Source organism: Myxocyprinus asiaticus, chromosome 34 (genome assembly GCF_019703515.2).
Source record: "Myxocyprinus asiaticus isolate MX2 ecotype Aquarium Trade chromosome 34, UBuf_Myxa_2, whole genome shotgun sequence".
Classification (NCBI taxonomy): Eukaryota; Metazoa; Chordata; class Actinopteri; order Cypriniformes; family Catostomidae; genus Myxocyprinus; species Myxocyprinus asiaticus.
In genome coordinates, this window is record NC_059377.1 from 33,576,276 (window position 1) to 33,595,771 (window position 19,496).

Consider the following 19,496-nt stretch of genomic DNA (forward strand, 5'->3'; position numbering starts at 1 on the left):
ATAAAAAAATTGTCAGACACTGTCATTCAAAGCGATTCTTAGTGCATTCAAAGTATACGTTTATTAGTATGTGTGTTCCCTGGGAATCAAACCCATGACCTTGGTGTTACACCTTGATGTGTGTGTGCGTGTACCTTGAGCAGTCTAAAAGCAGTCATCCAGCATGTTCTGCTCTGTTCGTCTTCAGCACACAACATCTTCAACTCCTTCAGTTCTGTCCTGCCCTTACTGGGCTGTCAATCAAGCAAGATATTTACTGTCAAATCAAGGCACTGAAGTTAATCTACTAGCATGCTCTGTACCAAATGAGGATAAGGTATTTATAATTAAGGGGGGATATCACTAATTTTGAAATGTATAACTACAACATTTTTTTTTTAAGGAAATAAGAGTGGAAATATACTTCCATCTTGCAGCTAAGGAAGCTATTTGGCATCACATTAAAAGGGATAGTTCATCCAAAATGGACAATTCTGTCATCATTTACTCTCCCACATGTTGTTCCAAATCTGTATGACTTACTTTTTTCCATAGACAGTCTTTATTCACTTTCATTAAAAAGTGCACATTGTGAAAGTATTATTAATTCACCTTTTATATCCCATAGCAGAAAGTCATGCAGGTTTGGAACAACATGTAACAAAGTGAATGATGACAGAATTCTCATTTTTGCATAAACTATTCCCCAAAGTCAACTGTGTTTTGAAGTGCATACAAATTCTTCTCTATAAACTTCCAAACAAATGTGTCAATAGCTGGGTTTCCATCTAAATGTTTAGCATTTTTTAAGCGCATTTCTAAAAATATGAATCGAAATGGGCTGCGATGCCCACACGCCACCAGCTGCCTGCGCTCAAAACTGTTCTGGCAGATTGTGAGGAACCACTTTAAAAACCAGCTATGGGTTAAACACTTCTGAATGTCAAGGGCTATGTTCAAAGAATTGTGTGCCACGGTCAGACCTTTTGTTGGGCCAGTCACATCAAGCCATTGCACACTCATAACATGTGCACCAATGGTCAAAACACGGCGTTTTGCGAATAAACGGTTTCAATCACCTAATGCGAAACTCTAGAAAGAGTTTCGAATATCCACCACCTACTAGCGCATTAAATTTTGAGCGAATTTTGAGAGCCTATTCGCATGCCAAGCATTTCCATTAAGGGTTTCTTAGGCGCAATTAAATGCACATAAAAATTGTTGGATGGAAACCCAGCTAATGATAACCTTATTTTTAAAAGCATCACAACATTGACCATCTTTCCTTGCACCTTAATGCAGAACTGGTAGTCTGTGGGCGCATTGTGCATCTTTTTGCCAGTCGTAACAGTAAAAATATTGCTTTCCTCCAAGTCAGACAGTAACTGCAGGTGCCTTGGCTCCTAAATAACGCAATTAAGACTTCATTAAAATGATCCCACATCCCCCACAGACAACATAACATAATGATCGATATTAACAGAATCAAGGAGTTATCATTTTAATCAAAAATTAAATAAAGCATAAAATCTACTCAAAATTCCGTATTTCCAGAAAGGATTTAGGAATACATATATGCAACGGTCAAAAGTTAAAGTGAAAACAGTGAGTTCATCTTTACAAAAGACATGAATGAGCAATTAAAGTCTTATAAATATCTAGCTTGCCTTTGACATTCCTTTTGTAGAACAGTACAGTCCAGAACGGCGCAAAAACATGTACATTTTCTTCCAGGACTTGCGGCCCGTCTCCTTCATATAAAGGAAGCCCTGGATTTCTGGACAGCTGCTGGAATTCAAGAAATTCTGTGCAGGAGAGAAAAGCAGATGACCATCTGGAAAGTGAGTTCTAAACCTGGATGCCTTCCATGCTTCAGTAAGTCGGCCTCTCTATTATCACAAGACATGCTTGTGCTCAGAAAAAAGCAGTTTAAATCCACTCGGATGCACATTCTTACATCAGATGCACTGGCATTTGCAGAGAGTCATATAAGCGTGACGCACAGGATAATAATGTGGGCTAATCCAGATTTTGCTGTGTCACAGATCAGTTGCCGCTCAGCTGTGTGTCTGACTCACCTGTAACAGCTGTGACTGCGGGATAGAGCCATTCGATTCTTGACACCACGCTACCATCTGCTCTGGAAAGAAGTTCTACGGGAAGATCAAAGGAAGAGCGCTCAGTCAGAAAAGACAGAAAAGTCTGTATCAGACATTTGCCAATAGAGCGCAATATTGATCACCCACATTTTCTGCAGCCCTTGATTCAAGAAATATGTTTCCCATTCATTTTCTGATCACGAAACTGAAATCCATGAAAATCATTACATTCTGGTATTTTTTAACACTGATTTATGGCTTCTACAGAAGAATACTGTATCATCGCTTAACCTCTGAGCTCTTGGTATGTCTTTCCTGAAAGCTGTACATTTTATCAGTCTGTGTCTTCCCTGGAGTTTGAACCCATAACCTTGGCATTGCATGTGCCATCCTCTACCAGAGCTATAGGATCACGATCGCAAGAAGCATGCACGAATTCACTCATGCATGGGCCAAACCTTCTCTAAGGCTAATTTGGATGAGTTGCACAAAGCATTTGCCAAAGCCAGGAATTACCCAGAGCAGGTTAAGTGCTCTGTCAGATAGACTCGGACTAACTGGACTAACCTCAAATGCTGACACACAAGCAGATACACACAACTGCACATACCATACAAAAGCACAGGCTCAATAAGATTAGGCTTTTGTAGAATTGTTTTTCTCCCAGGCATACAAAACGTCAAAGGCTAATAAAGCGGGATAAAATAAAAGGTCCGCAGTGTTCACACTGTAATGCGCTTATGTGACAAGTTCAAGTGTACTTGTCAAAATGGCATCAGTTAAAAGGTGTCGAGTACTGGCTCACAGGGGAAAAAAGCAGGTTTTCTGCTAAGTGAGGTGGAACTTGTACAAGCCGATCATGATCGGCTGCAAATGGCTTAACCGTGAGTTTCTCGCATATGGAAAACAGGAATGTGGTAACTTGTCGGTTTATAGAGATATTTACATTTTTATGGGGTTTATAACTTGTAGGTCATAAATCAAGTGTACTTTGTGAGGTTTTTGAGGTTAATCAGCCTTTCATTTCGAAGGATTTAAGATTGGAGTGGTGGTCTTGGGCGAAGGAAAAACGTGGGTGGCCTGAAGGAAATGCTGGTGGTTGGTTACACGCATACAAACGTGGAACTCACCAGCGGGTTTCTGAAGAACTCATACTTGGCGTAGTTCTTTCTGAAGAGGAACTTGCTTTCTGGACACATGCAGGCCTGCACCTGGACCACCAGCTCATGATCTTCCAGACACCTCTCTGTACACAAACAAACATGATGGTTATAGCAATAGAAAAAGAATAATACATACGAAAAATCTGTTTTTGGTAGACTTTTTTTTTCCAAAATCCCTAAACCAAGATCAAAATTATCAGTTGTAACTCCTATCTTTTAGACTGCATCCACCAAACTTGGCACAGACCTTAAAACTAATCTGACTCAGGTTACAATGACTTTAAGTGATTGGAATTGAGTGTGTTTTGAGCATTTTTAAGACAGCTGGTCAAGTAAAATAGTTAATTTAACCCCAAATCAAAAAAATAAATAAATTAATAAATAAATTCTATTTTGCATTAAAAAAAAAATGAAGCCAAAATTTAGGACTATTACAATTTTTTTGCATTGTAACAATTTTTAGGGCACTTAAGCACATTTTACCCCCTAATACTCATCATCATAATAGGCCCGGATGTTTTACTTTAACTATTCCCATTCTTTTCAATAATGATTCTCATAACTGCAACTTTTAAAAAAAAAATATTATTATTTTTTTAAGATTAAATTTTTTATTTTATTTAAATGAGATATAATGAAAGCTAGTACATTCACATTGCGGTAATGAGAATATCATATTGACCTTTTTTCTTCACGTTGCGCTAATACAAACTGGGGAGTAAAATGTGCATAATGGTCATAAAAATAATATCACAATGTAAAAAATCTTAATGGCCCTAAAATAGGCATAATTTTCTGTATACAAAATATAATGTCTTATTTGTTTCTTTTGTTTTTGGAGCAAACTAGTCCCAGGACATTTTCTTGACAGGTTTCATGAGATTCACCCACTCAGAGGAAACTGTCCGATTGGGGTCAGTTGAACCCCAAACCAGCCTAATTATAAATGGCTTCTGTATAGGTTGTTATTTCCAAATGTGAAATATCTGAAACATCTAATCAAAAAAGAGAGATGCTAGTTACTAATATTTCATCATCTAGCATCGTGTAATATCCCATAATGATAAAATAACCAAAATTAACTGTTTACTGTAAGTATTGTATTGCCATCTAATGTGTTCGTTGTATATATGACCCCTCTTCCACTAACTCACTCCTCCAAAGCAAAAGAGCAAGAGAGAGAGAGAGAGAGAGAGAGCGCGCGAGCATGACTGTATGAAAGAGAGAGAAAGAGAAATCGAGAGGCATTGCAGAGGGATGAGGTCATGTATTTAGCTTGATTGCACTGGGGGCTGATGGCAGCAAAGTCAGCAGAGTCGCTCTGCTAATGGCTTACGTAAGAGCAATGTTTCTAGAAGGTTTTTGTAATGTTGATGGTGTAATGTGTCCAGAAGTATTGGGGGAACACATCCAACCACACCACATAATGCTCAACTTCCCTTGAGATTGCAGCCAATCATATGTCAGCGGACTAAAGCAGACCACACCCTATTACATTATGACATCATTCCATGTGACTACATCATGTAATTCAGGAACGTTTGTTATGCAAAAGGCACGACTCATAAAAATTTCCATTTTGGTTTAAACTAGAAGAATTAAAACAAAGAGTTGATTGTGCCAGTTCGAATTATGTCGGTAGCTCTTGCTGTCAGAGACACCGCGATACAAGCACTTTAAATGCCCTATGAGAACGATGACTGCATTTCTAAAGGTCAGGTAGAGTTAAATCTGTTTAGTATGATTTAGGCAGGGGTTAATCTGTAATCTGCCTGAGAAACAGGCAGCCACACGTGTCCTCATTGATTACCAGTGAGATTAAGGATTTCTTTGCAACCCTCATTCTCTTCCTCATCTTTTCCAGCTTCTTTCTCAATTCAAATGGATCGCATTTTTAATCCTTACATCCTGTTTGGGGTCTGAATGGATTAACAAGGCCTTTATCCCATTAATTATCATTTTTGAGCAATGGAAGTTCACACCAAAATGAAAATTCTTTCATCATTTCATGTTCCAAACCTGCAAGACATTTTTTTTTCTTCTGTACAGCGCAAAAGGAGATGTTAGGCAGACTTTTAGCCTCATTTTATTTATTTATTAATTTATTTGGATGAACTTTTCCTTAAACATTTTCAGGTTGATTCAAGACTTTTTAAGATCTCATAATGGAAATCATAACAGTATGTTTTGGGTCTCATAAACCTAAAACAAGAATAAATGCTATTTATTTTCACATGACGATATTCTCTGACTGAAGTACACAATATGGCAGTGCAGTCCTGTGTGTTCCTCATTTAGATCTGTTTTATATTGTATTCATTTAAACATTACTAGAATGGATACCAGTAACTTCCTGAAATTCACATGGTTACTTTATGGTACAACAGACAGGTTCTGTCATCTTCAATAATAGCTGCCTACTGGGTTATGATTAAGTCAGAGGAACATATTATATGAATCTATCGGGATAAAAAAGGTAAATTTCAAAATTCTCAACATTCTGCCTTACATCTCCTTTTGTATTTCACAAAAGTCAATTTATCTGTGAATAAATTATGACAGAATTTGAATTTTTGGGTGAACTGTCCCTTTAAATGTTAATAAGAGAACAAATATGTGTATATAAGACTGTGAGTCTGGGCTTACTGAAAGGTGATTTCCTGTTAGACGAAGCACAGCATGCAGGGACCCAGTGTCCCTGTACAGAACAGTGTGTCCTCCACAACTGGGTGTGTGCTGCACAAACACACGGACGCAGACAGAGGAATATATACATATTCTAGCTTACCCAAACCAAGTAAGGAGTGATGCTCCACTAGCGACCAGCAATTGTCATCTAGGCAGTGGCTCTTGTAAACCAGGAACTGACATACATCTCTGGCTGTCATATCGGCAGGGACTTCCACGACTTTTCCCACACCATCTTCACTGAAAACCTTGATAATCTGTTGAACATACACAACATATAAATATAGTCAATTAGGAATGTGCATACCACTTAAAGGGGCAGCTCACCCAAAAATTTTAATTCTGTCTTCACTCACTCTCATGTCATACCAAACCAGTATGAATTTCTTTCTGGCATGGACCACAAAAGGAGATGGTTGGCAGAATGACAACCTCAGTCACCATTTACTTTCACTCTTTGGAAAAAGATGCAATGCAAGTGAATGGTGACTGAGACTAAAATTGTGCTAAACATCTCCTTTTGTGATCCACGGAATAAAGTCATGAGGGTGAGTACCATCCTTTTTAAGTAACCTCAAGGCCATGTTCTCAATAATTACAATTTGTCAAACAATTAGAGACACTTTTCGCACAATGCTCAAGATGAGAGATAATGGCTTGCGTTTCAACAGCTTGTGCTTGCTTACAACATGAGACCTGTTTTCAAAAAAGTAAAAGTCCTATTTACAGACATTTATGCTAACAGGAAACAAAGAGATATATTCAATTATGAGTTATAAACTAAGTTTTCAGTTATAAGAGATTAAAAATGATGCTCAATGTATAACTTTACGAGAAGTATATTACAGAAGAAAACTCACAAAATGTCAACATTTTATGTTTAAGATCTTGCTGTTGTATATACCTAGGTTTGTTCACCTCAACTGTATTTGCACAGATTCTTATCGTGTTTAGAAGGAGCCCGGTGCTCATAAGTATGACTGACTCAAACATGCACGCACAAGAGGATCTACTTCATTAAGGGCAGAATTCATATAAATGCCAAAGCCAGCGGCCCAGAAAGAAGACAAAGAAGAACATACGGTTGACTTTTTATGAACATACATGTCAAGTCACTTAATGCACAATGTGTGTAACTTAGTGCACAATCAACAGTGGAGTTCAACAGCATGCACTTTAAACATACAAACATCCATGCACAAATGTAAACCATTGCAGCTATAATTATATTAGACGCACACTTTTTTTTTTACCACTTTTTTTCACTGTGATAACATAGTGGCACATAATTTATGCACTCTTTAAAAACACAAAGATTCACATATGCAGTATTACATTTAAAATATAGAGTGGCTGCAGAAAGTTTTGTCTGATTTTCTTGTAACGTGATGCCGAAAACTAGCTACTGTCATTCTTACCTCTACTGCCTGATACAAGCAACAGTCCGGCGAATACGATGGCATTTTCACTCTGAGACAACCTCTGCACACTTACAGTGAGAAAGAGAGAGTGAGTGAGAGAGAAAGGAGGAGAAAGAGGGAGGGGTGGGGAGGAGGGAAGGAAAGAGAGAGGATGAGAGTTGAGAATGGGAAGAGAGACTTGGATTCAGCTGACAAACAGCTTGTGTCTTACAATACTGTAGGTGTGTGTGTGTGTGTGTGAGAGAGAGAGAGAGAGAGAGAGAGAGAGAGAGAGAGGGAGGGAGAGAAGTAACTAGCACCTCTAATCATCAATAAAACTTTTACATCGAGTTGTTCTTCATTAATATCCATTCACACAACACTATTTGACTCTGAAGGAACTTTAAATTCTTACAATAATTACTAGTGATATACCAATTTATAAAAGTTAGTTCCAGTCATCTAATTTAATTGGACAAGAAGCACTCATATTCTGTAACAGCACTGCAACATTTCACCCTTTGTATCACTAAGCTTGTCTCCATGTTAATGGTGCTCTGGTGAACAATTGATCCTGCTTTGTGTTCTTTTGGAACTACTTTCATGGAAAGAGCAATAACAAACAAAAAAATTGGTCATATTGTGTCTATATTTAAGTCATTCGATAATCACTTTGTGCTGATACTGATTTGCGTCTACAGCCAAATCACAACTCAGTACAACTCAGTACAACTCAGAAACAGCCCTCTTGTTTGTGTGATTTTCAACCTGGTCTAATAGAATCACTTTACTATACCTACATTTGTGCTAAATGCTATCTTATGACATCTTAACAAATGTAATATCATGCATAACTTGTAAGACAATTTGCAATCCATAACCAACTACATTTACAAGCTTGTTCAAATGTGATCAAACTGCATCATAACTCAATTGATAGAGCTTTGCACTTGTGATGCAAAGGACCGGGGTGCGAAGCCTGAAGAGCACAAAAGTTTACATGTGAGCCTAAAGTATCATAGAAGCACCACAAAATGACGTGGTTTTTTCAACAATTGCGTTTTTCATCTCATACTATCAGTTAGGTTTAGGTTTAAGGTTTTGAGTAGGTGGGTATTGTTGATTTAAAACTCAGAGTATTAAACTTAAAAACATTTCTTCTTTTTGAAGAAAATGAAACTCACTTATATATACACAGTATATATTATATATACACACTGTATATACATACACACTCACTGAGCACTTTATTGGGAACGCCTGTACACCTACTTATTCATGCGATTATCTAATCATCCAATCATGTGCCAGCAGTCCAATGCATAAAATCATGCAGATATGGGTCAGGAGCTTTAGTTCAAGTTCACATCAACCATCAGAATGGGGAAAAAATTTGATCTCAGTGATTTCGACAATGGCATGATTGTTGGTGCCAGATGAGCTGGTTTGAGTATTTCTGGAACTGTTGATCTCCTGGGATTTTCACGCACAGCAGTCTCTAGTTTTCTCAGAATGGTGCCAAAAACAAAAAACACCCAGGGAGCAGCAGTTGGTGAGAGAGGTCCACGGAGAATAGCCAGACTAGTTTGAGCTGACAGAAAGGCTAAAACTCAGTTAAAACACTCTGTACAATTGAAGTGAGCAGAATAGAATGCACAACACATGGAACCTTGAGGCGGATGTGAAGACCACATATTACACACACACACATATATATATATATATATATATATATATATATATATATATATATATATATATATATATATATATATATATATATACATACATATATATATATATACACATACACATATATATACACACATATACATATACATACACACACATATACATACACACACACACTACCGGTCAAAATTTTTGAAACACTTGACCGAAATGTTTCCCATGATCTTAAAAATCTTTTGATCTGAAGGCATATGCTTAAATATTTGAAATTAGTTTTGTAGACAAAAATATAATTGTGCCACCATATTAATTTATTTAATTATAAATCTAAAATTTTATTTAAAAAAAAAAAAAAAAAAAAAAAAAAAGGTTTTTGATATTGATGACTTGGACCAAATAATAAAGCATTTTCTGTATTTTTTTTAATACAATTTTAGTTTTGTAATTAAATAAATTAATATGGTGGCACAATTATATTTTTGTCTACAAAACTAATTTCAAACATTTAAGCATACACCTTCATATCAAAAGGTTTTTAAGATCATGAGAAACATTTCAGGCAAGTGACCCCAAACTTCTGAACGGTACTGTATGAATTTGAATCAGCGCCTGACATTTAAAAACCAATATCAGTCAACCACTAATAATTACAATTCTTCCTCTCTGGTTCTCAGAAGCCTTGAGACAGAACCCCACATCCAACTCTCACGACACACACACAAGGAGTGAGAATTTGTTCTCATTCTTTTTTCACTCCTATTTCCCCCCTGAAGTTTGGCTTTGAACTCCACAGCCAAAGAAAACCTCTGTCTCTCTGTTTCTCAAAACTAAGCATATCACTACTGGAAAATGTTTCTTAAACACACAATAGTGGCCAAATCCATGATTTAAAAAAAAAAAAAAAAAAAAAATGCTCTTCTTAGCTTCCTGTACTGAACATTCTCAATTTACATTCACTCACTTGTCAAGTACATGTTGATTTTAAAGGGATAGTTCACCCAAAAATGAAAATTCAGGAATTGTTGTTGGGGGTTGAGTTATTGGCAAGAACATTAGGAGCAATAAAAACTGTTTGCAGAACGTTGTCTAAAATGCACACAGCGTTATACTGCTCTCTTGCCACAACTGCCCTTTTTTATAAGCTTTACGATGTAAGTGTGTTTACTCAATGTTGTTTAAATGCATCCTCACAGTCATGTGGCTCCGAGCAAACGTTTGATCTGTACTGCTCAGTCCCGCCTGTGTGGGTCACATGGGAGGATCTTTGAATGTTAAATAAAGGTTTTCCAAACATTGTGAGGGTCACATGTCACCAACTGTTTGTTGGAAGTTAATTGAGGGTTGTTCAAGCATTGTTCTCTGTTTGTATAAAGAGGGGAGAGGTAATCCAAGCATAGAATAGAGGTCAGTGTATAACAAATACTCAAATACTCCTGCTACATTATTTCAGTGCTGTTCCATTTTAATGATATGTAGATTTACATGTAGCTCATTTGATTATATATAAAGACAAATAGTTTATTAGTAAGATAGATACAAAAATATAGATACACATACAGATAGATTGGAGATACAGATAGATACTTAAGATACACATATACTGAGTGAGAGAGAGAGAGAGACTTTCTCCTTCACTGTGAGAAATTTACAGAGGTGAGAGAGAAATACTTTGACAAACTCTCAAATCTCATGCCACAGTTTTCCAGTTCAGCAGAAACAGATCAAACCCAGGTGTTACTGGGGGAGGACAATCATACATCACAGCATCAGTTGCAGCAAAATTCCTTTTTGAAGTGCACACCCTCAGAAATCAATTACTGCCTTAATGTACTTTGTTCACAGTATTTTTTATGTTCATAATGTCTAGTTAAATGCTTATTTTATTTTATATTGAATAGTGTATATTGCTATTATAATTTTTATTTCATTTGGCACCTTGTTTTAATTCTATTTTTATTGTTATTTGTTACTGTTTTATTATTTTTTGTCTTGTCATTATCTGTTGTGTTTTGGCAATGCAGTATTGCTTTGGCAATATTGTATGTAAACACAATCATGCTAATAAAGTACCTTAAATTAAATTGAATTGAGAGAGAGAGAGCGATAGAAAGAAAGCAAGCAAGAAAGAAAGAGAGGCTACATCCATACTAACAGAATGTGCAAAATATACAGACAACCAGAGAAAATGTTACCACAAAATTAAACATATAAACAGAACATCATACCATTTAACAGGCAATGAACATTCTCATTAGGTGAACACATGGACTGCTGTGTAATAGCAGCACAATACGTGTCTGCCTGCACCAGAATGAGGGAAAGTGAGAGAACCGACTTGAGTCTGTTTCCATCATATTTTACAATGGCTCTTTGTTTTTATTTGTAGTATTTTATTTTTACTTTGTGTAAATTCATTTTTATTATTTAATGTAATGCTTTTTACCTTATTTGTCAAGTATAAATTGTTTATTTATTCTTTTTCTTATATATGTTGTTTTGCACTGTTTTATTTGTATGCAGCTCAGGTATAAACGCTTTGGCAATACGAATGTATACAAATTTCTCATGCCAACAAAGCATCACAAAACTAAAACTGAGATGGTGAGTGTGGTGAGGGCGTGGTTCAGTGTCCATCCAGGGAGAGGGGAAGCGGTAAGGATTCATCCCTGGGTGCAATTAGGTCTAACAGCTGTTTCTTGTTGCAGTAATTCAGGAAGAGCGATAAGAGGAGCCCACGCCAGAGCCAGAGAGAGCTACACATATATAGCACGAATGAGAGAGTTTACACACCTTACAGAGTGTATTTTGAGTTAATAAAAGAGTGTGGCGTTACCTGAACCCCGCTTCCTCATTCCTACAATGACCAGTCCTGTTACAGTGGTACCAAAAACAGGGAAATCTGAGGAAGCTAGTACACCATCATGGAGTCCTCGCCGTTGGCAGAAGAAATCCAATCCATCTCCAGCATGCATCAGGCACAACACCAGGCCCTGCTTGAGCTACATAGAGAGCAAGATCAACGTTTCCAGGTGATTCTCAGAGCTCAAGCGGAGGACCGGCAGGCATTCTGGAGTTGCTACACCAGGAGGAAGGCCAAACCGTGACCCTGGACCCAGCAATCTCCATGTCTCCGATCACCCTTATGAAAAGGGGCCTGCAGGATGAACCAGAGGCATTCCTCAAACTGTTTGAGCGGACGGTGGAGGTCTGGAACTGGCCAAAGTCACAGTGGGCGACCCGCCTCCTGTCGCTGTTGTCTGGGGAAGCCCAGCTCATGGCTCAACACCTGCCTGCAGCAAACCTCCTGGTGTATAAGGACTTGAAGAAAGCCATCATTGTTGCTCAGGGCTGCGGCTGACAGCACTTCTGCTCGCTGACGCTGAGTGAGCGTGGCCGCCCATTTGTGTTTGCCCAACAGCTCTGTGACGCCTGCCGGAAGTGGCTGCTGACAGAGGAGCATGACGCCGATGGAGTCATCGAGCTGGTGGTGCTGGAGCAATTCGTACTTTGTCTGCTGACCGGAATAGCAGAATGGGTCCAGTGCCACCTCCTGGCATTGCTGGAAGAGGCCGTCCAGCTGGCTGAGGACCATATGGTGGCATACCCGGGGGCGGAGCAGCCCTCAGTTTCTCCTTCTCCTCCTCACTCTCTCTTTTCAATGTGTCAAGGCTGCGGTTAATTCCTGTCTTACCCACCCATTCATTTTGGGAACAAATTGGCTGGCATTTACTTCTTTATTGAGGGGAATGTGTGTGGATGGGTCCTGCGACAAAGCATATTGGTGTGTGGTGTGTGACTCGCTGGCTGGGGAGGCAGAGCCAGGGCCATCTACTTCAGCTCCATGTAAGGATGATGTAAGGGAGGGGAAATCTCGGCTTCCCCAGCCCTTAGAGGATTCCCTGTTGGGGATTTCCCTTTGGAGCAGTCACAAGACAAGACTCTTAGGCATGCCTTTGATCAAGTGAAAGTGATTGATGGTCAATGTCTCCAGCCAGAGATAGGTTGTATCGAGTGATGCAGGATGCTCAGAAAAAAGAAGATACAACCCAGTTGTTGATACTGAAGAGGTGTTGGGAAATGCTATTCCAGACGGCTCATCATAATCCAATGGTGGGTCACTTAGGGTGAGAAAAATCACTAAACCGTCTAATGGCCCATTTCTATTGGCCGGGCATTCACGGGGATGTTCACAGGTGGTGTGCAGCATGCCATGAATGTCAGTTGGTGAATCCACCGGCCACCTTAATACCACCATTGCGCCCTCTGCCGTTTATTGAGGTCCCCTTCGAGAGAATTGTCATGGACTTCATCCGGCCATTTGAATGGACAGCACACGGATATCGCTTTGTGTTAGTTCTGGTGGATTACACGATATCCAGAAACAGCACACCATCTCAGCACGCAGTGTTGCGGAGGCACTCTTCAGAATTATCTCCCGCGTGGGGATTCCGAAAGAAACCCTAACTGATCAAGGCACTACTTTCATATCACGTACACTACGCGAGCTATACGTATTGTTGGGTATTAAATCGATTCATACCAGTGTTTACCACCCACAAAAAGATGGGTTGGCAGAACAATTTAATAAAACCCTGAAAAACATGATTAGTAGATTCGTGCACGAGGATGCTAGGAATTGGGATAAGTGGCTCGAACCCTTGTTATTTGCAGTTCGAGAGGTTCCGCAAGCCTCCACAGGGTTTTTTCCATTCGAGCTACTGTATGGGCGTCGACCACATGGCGTGCTTGACGTCATGCAGGAAGCTTGGGAGAAGGGACATTCAAATAGTAAAATTCAGTACGTTCTTGATTTTAGAACAACACATCACTGTGGCAGCGGGGGGCGTGGTCAAGCGTCCGTCCAGAGAGAGAGAAAGTGGTAAGGGCACTTGCATGTGAGCTAGATTATGTTTAACACCTGTTTATAATTCCAGTGAGCATGGGGAGAGTGGCATATAAGCAGCCACGCCACCAGCAGAGCGGAGAGAGAGTCTGGCACAAGGAAGGCCAAGGTGCTCCTGAAGCTGTTGCGCTTAATATGATGTGTCCGTGAAGCTGATGTGTCTAAGTAACTACGTGTCTGTGAAGCTAATGTGTTTGAGTGACTACGTGTCTGTGAAGCTGTTGGGTTTGTGAAGTTGTGAAGCACTCAAGAGGCCGATTAAAAGTCTTACCTGAACCTGGAAAACCTGCTTCCCTGTGTTCTCCTTCCCTTCTACTGTAAAGCTGTGTTACATCCACACTTTGGGTCAACTAACACAGGAGAATTTGCTCCAAGCTGGCTGTATGATAGGGAAGCTCAGCTACAGGAATCTGCACCGGGAGACAAAGTGTTGTATTACTCCCAACCTCTAGCTCCAAATTACTTGCCAAGTGGTAAGGGCCCTTTGAGGTCACATGACGAGCGAGAGATCTCAATTATGAGGTAAAATGAACAGATAGCGGCGCCGCATGTCAAATATACCATCTCAACCTCCTGAAATGAAATGGTCTCTGTGACGTTAGCGAAGGTGGTTCAGGAGAGAGCAGAGCTCGGGCCGGAGGTGAACTTAAAAGCCAATCATCTCACCCTGGTCACTTGTGGAGACCACCTCTCACCATCCCAACTCACATATGTTGCCAAGTTGCAGAAAGAATTTGCGGACATGTCCTCGCCTCTACCTGGTCGTACAAACCTCATACAGCACCACATTGAGACTACACCCGGGGTAGTGGGATGTACTCATCCCTACCGACTTCCCGAGCACAAGAAAAAAGTGGTACGAGAAGAATTGGATGCAATGCTTGAGATGGGAGTAATAGAAGAATCCCACAGTGACTGGTCCAGCCCGGTAGTGCTGGTTCCTAAGAGTGACGGGTCAGTCCGGTTCTGTGTGGATTATCGAAAGGTAAATGTGGTGTCTAAATTTGATGCATATCCAATGCCTCGTATTGATGAACTGCTCAATCAGTTAAGCACAACTAGTTTTTTTCGACACTGGATTTGACAAAGGGCTATTGGCACATCACATTAACCCTGTGAGAAAATGAACTTCTCCACACCATTTGACTTACACCAATTCGTGACGCTTCCGTTCGGTTTGTTTGGGGCTCTGGTTAAATTCCAGCGGCTCATGGACCGAGTTCTCAGACCGCATGGTGCTTATGCCTCCAACATCTGCAGGCTGTCCTGAGAATGTTGAGACGAGCAGAGCTCGTGGCAAACCCGAAGTAGTGCGCAATTGGGCAGGTGGAGGTATGGTATCTGGGCTTCCACTTGGGCCATGGTCAAGTGTGGCCCCAAATTGATAAAACTGCAGTGATTGCAGCTTCCCCGAGACCTAAGACCAAAAAGGAGGCAAGACAGTTCCTGGGGCTGGCTGGCTATTATCGTAGGTTTGTACCTAACTATTCGTCTGTCATCAGCTTGCTGACTGAAAAGACAGCACCAGATCCAGTCCGGTAGACGGAGCAGTGTCAACAGGCGTTTATGCAGGTGAAAGCTGTACTTTGTGGTGGGCCGCTTTTACATCCACATGACTTCTCTCTCCCTTTCATTTCAAGATGGACGCTTCAGACAGGGGGTTGGGGGCAGTGCTCTCCCAGGTAGTGGATGGGGAGGAACGGCCAGTGCTGTACATTAATCGGAAGCTGTCTTTGAGAGAGACTAAGTACAGCACCGTGGAGAAGGAATGCTCAGCCATCAAGTGGGAAGTCCTCATTCTCCATTGCTACCTGTTGGGGTGGGCCTTCTACCTCTGTTAAGATCCTGCCCCACTCCAGTGGCTCCACCATATGAAGGATACTAATGCGTAGATCATGCGTTGGTATCTGACGTTACATACTTTTAAGTTTGAGGTGGTCCACAGGCTGGGGGTGCAGATGGCTGTCGAATATTTCCTCTATGGGGGGGGAGTGATGGGCAGGCCGGATGGCTCCCTGGCCTGAGTTGGGCAGTGGAGGTGTGGCGAGGGCATGGTTGAGTGTCAGTCCAGGGAGAGGGGAAGTGGTAAGGATTCATCCCTGGGTGATAGATTAGGTCTAACAGCTGTTTCTTGTTGCAGTAATTCAGGAAGAGTGATAAGAGAAGCCCACGCCAGAGCCAGAGAGAGAGAGAAAGCTACACAGCTGTAGCACAAATTAGAGTTTTTTTCAAGCCTTACAGAGTGTATTTTGAGTTAATAAAAGAGTGTGACGTTACCTGAACCCCACTTCCTCATTCCTACAACGACCAGTCCTGTTACAGTGAGATAGATACTATATCTTATAAATACTGTATATATAGGAATGAGAGAGAGAGAGAGAGAGAGAGAGAGAGAGAGAGAGAGAGATAGTGTTGTGATTGGTATTGCTCAGCATTTCTGTGAGTAAGTGCAGGGGAAAGTGAGTAATGCAATGCTATGTCATAATCAAACGCATGTGTCTATCAAAGCAACACTGCCCTGGTTTTCACCATAATTGCGAGCTTGTGAACGTGCTATTGTGAACATAGACAAATATTAGATTTGGCCGTGCTCGTGAGCATACAAGCAAACAGGCACATGCATGCATATGTAAGAGTGTACAGAGGAAACGGCAATTTAATTAACTGGGCACAGCACACAAACACCCTGCAGCATGACTGACCTTCACACTGACAGATCAAAAGGATAAAATAAATTAGTGAAACTAAGCTATCAAAACCGATTAACTAACGAAATGCCCAACTAAAGGGTCATACAAAATTTATACATTTTCCATTAAGATATATGAGCATTCTTGTCAGTTAGGTCTTCTTGATAAGAAAGCATCTGGAATTATGTTTTTTCCAACCAATTATTGTTCCAAACATTGTAGAATTCTCAGAGATAAAACATCTTCTGAGACAGTGAGCCCAACCAGGGGTATGCATGGCCCAGTGAGTACTTGAAAAGATTTTGATTTTGCTTTGCTAAACCTATAAAACAGAAATTATGACTTTAAAAATATTAGGCCTGTCTAAAGATTAAATAATTAAAAACAATTATTCTAGACACTTTTAAGCTGAACATGTGCATATATAAAGACTGCGGACAGAGTTGTACAATTTCTGCAATCATGTTCTCACTTCCCCTTCTCTAAAACAATACACTCACAGCAAAGCTCTTTCCTATTTTGTTTCATGTTAATCAAACCAATATCAAACTAAATGCAGTTATGAGAGATTAGGAGATTCAATATTTTGATTCTTAATCCAACTGAAATCGTACCAAACAAACTCAAGCAAGCCAGTTAACGTTGGCAATGCTTTGCATGGAAAAGAAAGAAAAAAGTCTGAGAGTCTGAAATTTGCTGTAGCTGAGTGAAAGTGGGAACTACTCATTCTTTAGAGTGAACTCGAGGTTATTTTGATAGTACAATCATAATGTGAAAGGTAGGCCAGTTAACAACATATTTACAGTATGTTGCATATCATAGAGTCAAGCTAGAATAAAGACACATACAAGTCATCAATTGCTGCGCTCCTATTTGTTCTTCATTAAGAAGGCTGAACACTGCAGGAGTGCGACAAGAATTTCAGACACTGTCAGAACTTCGTCAGAGGCTAAGATTCCTCACATAGAGCATAATCGTCTGTCGGTGGGCATGTCACTGTAAATGATCCATGACTGTCGATTTTGCCCAACAACTTTTTCACGATTCCCAAAATTTGTCTCAGATGGCAAAATTGTGGCCAAGTAAATTAGACTATGAGAGACCTGTGACTGTCTGGAAAATGACTAAGTTAATTTATTTCTAAACAGTTCTGTCTGCAGCAATCAGTCACTTCACTCTCATTACCTAACTAGACAGAACAAATTCAATTTCAGCCATGTGCAGCCCTGACGCACACAAAACCTACACATGCATGTGCACACACAAACGCATGCAATCAAACGCATTACCACCCGCAGTTCGCTGAACTCAGAATGACCCTGACTTTCACTTCCATCACATACATACCGTAAAAATCCACATTCACGCACTCAGGCAAAAATATAACCTGCCCTGACACATATACATGCATGCCTTTCTTAGCGATCCCGCCGGATAAACTTTAGTGACACCTTTGGAGGTTTCATAGAAAGGAGCCAGTGATAGAACCAGAGATAGAAACAAACAAACCCAGAAAGAAGAGTAAAAGATAAAATTGGTGACAAATCCTATTTGCCACAAGATATATTTTCTGTCTGCACACATTCAAATATACATATATCAAACAGTACAGTGCAATTATTAAGCTTTTTTTTTTTTTTTCCAAGATATGATCCTCATACCAAGTCTTAACCAAAATGCAAACATTAGGAATTTGACTCATGGAATAAAAAATAAATAAATATATATTGGCAAGGAAATTAAATTTTCACAACCTTCAAATATTAGTGTAAAAAGTCCCTCTCTGGTCTTTAGAAGCTGTTCTATGGCAATTTATAATGTACAGTGGGATCCAAAAGTATGAGACAACTTGTGAAAGTGTTTTTTTTAATACAAATTAAATTATCAAAATAATAATTTGATTATAATAAGTTGTAATGCAAAAGTAACATGAATTTAGATTTTCTCAGTATTTGGTGTGTCCCCCTTTTGCTTTAATGGCTAAGACGGATCCTTCCACGGAATAGTAAAAAAAAAAAAAATACAAATAATTTTGACCAAAACTTTTTCAACTTTTTTTCCTTTTATCTGCGAATATGTATCTCAGATCTGCGACTTCAAATCTTGCAGTTTTTTTGTTTTATTTCTTTATCCCCTTTATCCTCCCAGTTTGGAAAGCCCAGTTCCCACTACTTTAGGTCCTTGTGGTGGCGCGGTTACTCCCCTCAATCTCAGTGGCGGAGTACAAGTCTCAGTTGCCTCTGCTTCTGAGACAGTCAATCCACGCATCTTATCACGTGGCTCATTGTGCATGACATCGCGGAGACTCCGCAAGTGGAGGCTCATGCTACTCTCCACGATCCATGCACTACTTACCATGCGCCCCATTGAGAACGACCACTAATCGCAACCATGAGGAGGTTACCCCCATGTGACTCTACCCTCCCTAGCAACCGGGCCAATTTGGTTGCTTAGGAGACCTGGCTGGAGTCACTCAGCACACCCTGGATTCAAACTTGCGACTCCAGGGGTGGTAGTCAGTGTCAATACTCGCTGAACTACCCAGGCCCCCTCATATCTTGCAGTTTCAACCTTATTTCTCGCAATTATGACTTTATATCACGCAACTGTGAGCTGATCTCTCGAGTTGATATCTCAAGTTATAAAGTCTAAAAAAACAAAAACTGCGTTATATAAAACTGTAATTGTGAGAAATAAAGTTGAAACTGCAAGATATACAGTGACAGATCCGAGATATAGTCGCAGTTGCGAGAGATAGTGGCAAATGTGTTTATATCTTGGAATTGCGACTTAATATCTTGCCATTTCAACTTTTTATCATACTATTTTATAGATTTTATAACTCGATATATCAACTGGATAGATCAGCTCACAATTGCTTG

General features: G+C 39.8%; 1 protein-coding gene across 4 annotated transcripts in view; it reads right to left on the reverse strand.

Annotated features, from left to right (window-relative positions):
- Positions 1 to 19,496, reverse strand: part of LOC127425678 (growth factor receptor-bound protein 10-like) — an 80,735-nt gene that overhangs the window by 9,906 nt on the left and 51,333 nt on the right. For all 4 annotated transcript variants that reach the window (XM_051671887.1, XM_051671888.1, XM_051671884.1 and 1 more), the window contains exons 6-11: positions 6,030 to 6,186; positions 3,209 to 3,324; positions 2,058 to 2,132; positions 1,647 to 1,784; positions 1,272 to 1,382; positions 135 to 233 (exon numbers count right to left, since the gene is read on the reverse strand). In XM_051671887.1, the coding sequence (XP_051527847.1) occupies positions 135 to 233; positions 1,272 to 1,382; positions 1,647 to 1,784; positions 2,058 to 2,132; positions 3,209 to 3,324; positions 6,030 to 6,186 (696 nt within the window). The remainder of the gene's footprint in view (positions 1 to 134; positions 234 to 1,271; positions 1,383 to 1,646; positions 1,785 to 2,057; positions 2,133 to 3,208; positions 3,325 to 6,029; positions 6,187 to 19,496) is intronic.